Source organism: Acanthisitta chloris, unplaced genomic scaffold (assembly GCF_000695815.1).
Source record: "Acanthisitta chloris isolate BGI_N310 unplaced genomic scaffold, ASM69581v1 scaffold27917, whole genome shotgun sequence".
Classification (NCBI taxonomy): domain Eukaryota; kingdom Metazoa; phylum Chordata; class Aves; order Passeriformes; family Acanthisittidae; genus Acanthisitta; species Acanthisitta chloris.
In genome coordinates this window covers 106,870-108,696 of record NW_008681421.1, presented here as the reverse complement: position 1 = coordinate 108,696, position 1,827 = coordinate 106,870, and the positions used below count along the sequence as shown (strand labels likewise).

Genomic DNA, 1,827 nt, shown 5'->3' with positions numbered 1-1,827 from the left:
ATTTTACTGTGTTATATTTAATATTGTGATTCTGAAAAAAGCATATTGTGTGGTTTTGTAGTGCCAGCTGGTGACATTGCTGGATGATAACAGTTTGCATCTCTGGAGCCTGAAGCAGCACGGAGGAGCATCTGAGCTGCGGGAGGAGCATCGCTTCACCCTGAAAGGGCCACCTGGGTAAGCCACAAGAGGGTTTTGGAGCTAGTTAGGGGATAAGCAAGTAAGAAAATTCTGTTATTGTTTAAGCTAGAGCTTGTCCTGTTCTTACAGCCTCTCACTCTTCTGAATCCATTGAAAGAGCATCCATGGAAACCAAACAGGATTTGGCTTTTAAGAGTGAGACAAACTTTTAAGAGTGTTGAACCAGTGTAAAGGGTGACATCTTTTAAAATATTGTGCATCCACTTCTGTGAGTATAGGAGCTGTTAAGGTTAGGTAAATCTTAGCATCTCCCTTAAGTCAGAGTTTAAAATACTGGTATTGTTTTAATTTCACTTGATGTTGCCAGTGGTAGGTGAGCTATTTTTAGGAACACTTCAGAGAGGGCTCTGTAAAAAGGTGTCTGGTTCTTCGTCCATGCACTTGTCAAAAGTCTTTTGACATAATTTGTCTTAAAGCTACTGTTTTCTTCCTTCGAAAGAATCATACCTGGCTCAAAATCTCTGCCTATAAAACAAATGACACTTGTAACCATCCCTGTTGAGTTGTTAGTTGTCTCAAATTCACTAACAAGAGTCTCTTTGTATCCCTAGCTCTCCACCAAGTGCCACGCAGATAACAGCTGTCCTTCCCCATTCCTCACGGGAGCTGCTGTATCTTGGCACAGAGAGTGGCAGTATCTTTGTAGTGGAGCTTCCCTCGTTCAGAGTGCTGGAGGACAGGACCATAACCTCTGAGGCTGTGCTGCAGCGGTGAGTGAGCAAACAGGCAGAGGTGGAATGCCATTAGCAGACACATCCTTTGTTAGAGTGTCACCCTAGATTATGTGCTGGGCCCTCACTGTTGTGTTAAGCATTGTCCAAATCTGCATGACTTCTGTGAAAGTAACTTTGGGTCCTGCTATGGGTTAAGTGACAGTTTGCGTCCTGCTCAGCCTGGTACTGTCAGTATGGAGGTACAGAATGATAGAGGAGACACTTCGGGTAAATCTGCAAACCTTGTGCCCTGTCGCTGGTATTTTGCAAAAAAAGCGTGATGCTTAACTTGAATTACCCATTATTTTTTTTGACCATTGGCAGAACATCTGATGCTGCTTTGTCCAAATAAGGATTTTATCACTCTGGAGATTCAAGTGCTTCTGTGAACTGTTGTATTTCGTGTCTCTGTGTCCTGCTGACATTGCCATGTTACCTTTATTCTGTAATGGTCACAAGAGCATAGAGCAGATGTTTCAGGCTGTTTTTACACTCCTGGGATTCAGTCCTGAAACTGATTGTAAACCTTGGCCTTTCCCTGAAGAAAATGGGACTGGATGCATGTCCATGTGGGAGTCCTGGTGTAATGTCTTACCTAATATTTTTCTGCTGCTTGAAGGATTTGGGGAAAGATCATACCTGTCTGAACTTTTTGTAGCTTGATTTCTCTCTATTACATCTTTTATTGCAGTCATACTAAGTTGTACCTGAATAGACTTCTCTTGGTTTTCCTTTTCTGCTTCTGTAGGGTACCAGAAGATAATTGCAACAGGAGATCGTGTGAGTTGGTGGAAGCCCTTCGGGAACATCCCAAGAACCCTGACCAGATCCTGATTGGATACAGCAGGGGCTTGATTGTCCTCTGGGACCTGCAGAATAACAAAGTGACTCACCATTTCCTGGGCAGCCAGGT

At 43.3% G+C, this 1,827-nt stretch overlaps 1 protein-coding gene across 1 annotated transcript in view; it reads left to right on the top strand.

Moving 5' to 3' along the window:
• Positions 1-1,827, top strand: part of LLGL2 (lethal giant larvae homolog 2 (Drosophila)) — a 25,777-nt gene that overhangs the window by 8,757 nt on the left and 15,193 nt on the right. The window contains exons 4-6 of the mRNA XM_009078104.1: positions 62-177; positions 753-911; positions 1,663-1,825. Coding sequence (XP_009076352.1) covers positions 62-177; positions 753-911; positions 1,663-1,825 — 438 coding nt within the window. The remainder of the gene's footprint in view (positions 1-61; positions 178-752; positions 912-1,662; positions 1,826-1,827) is intronic.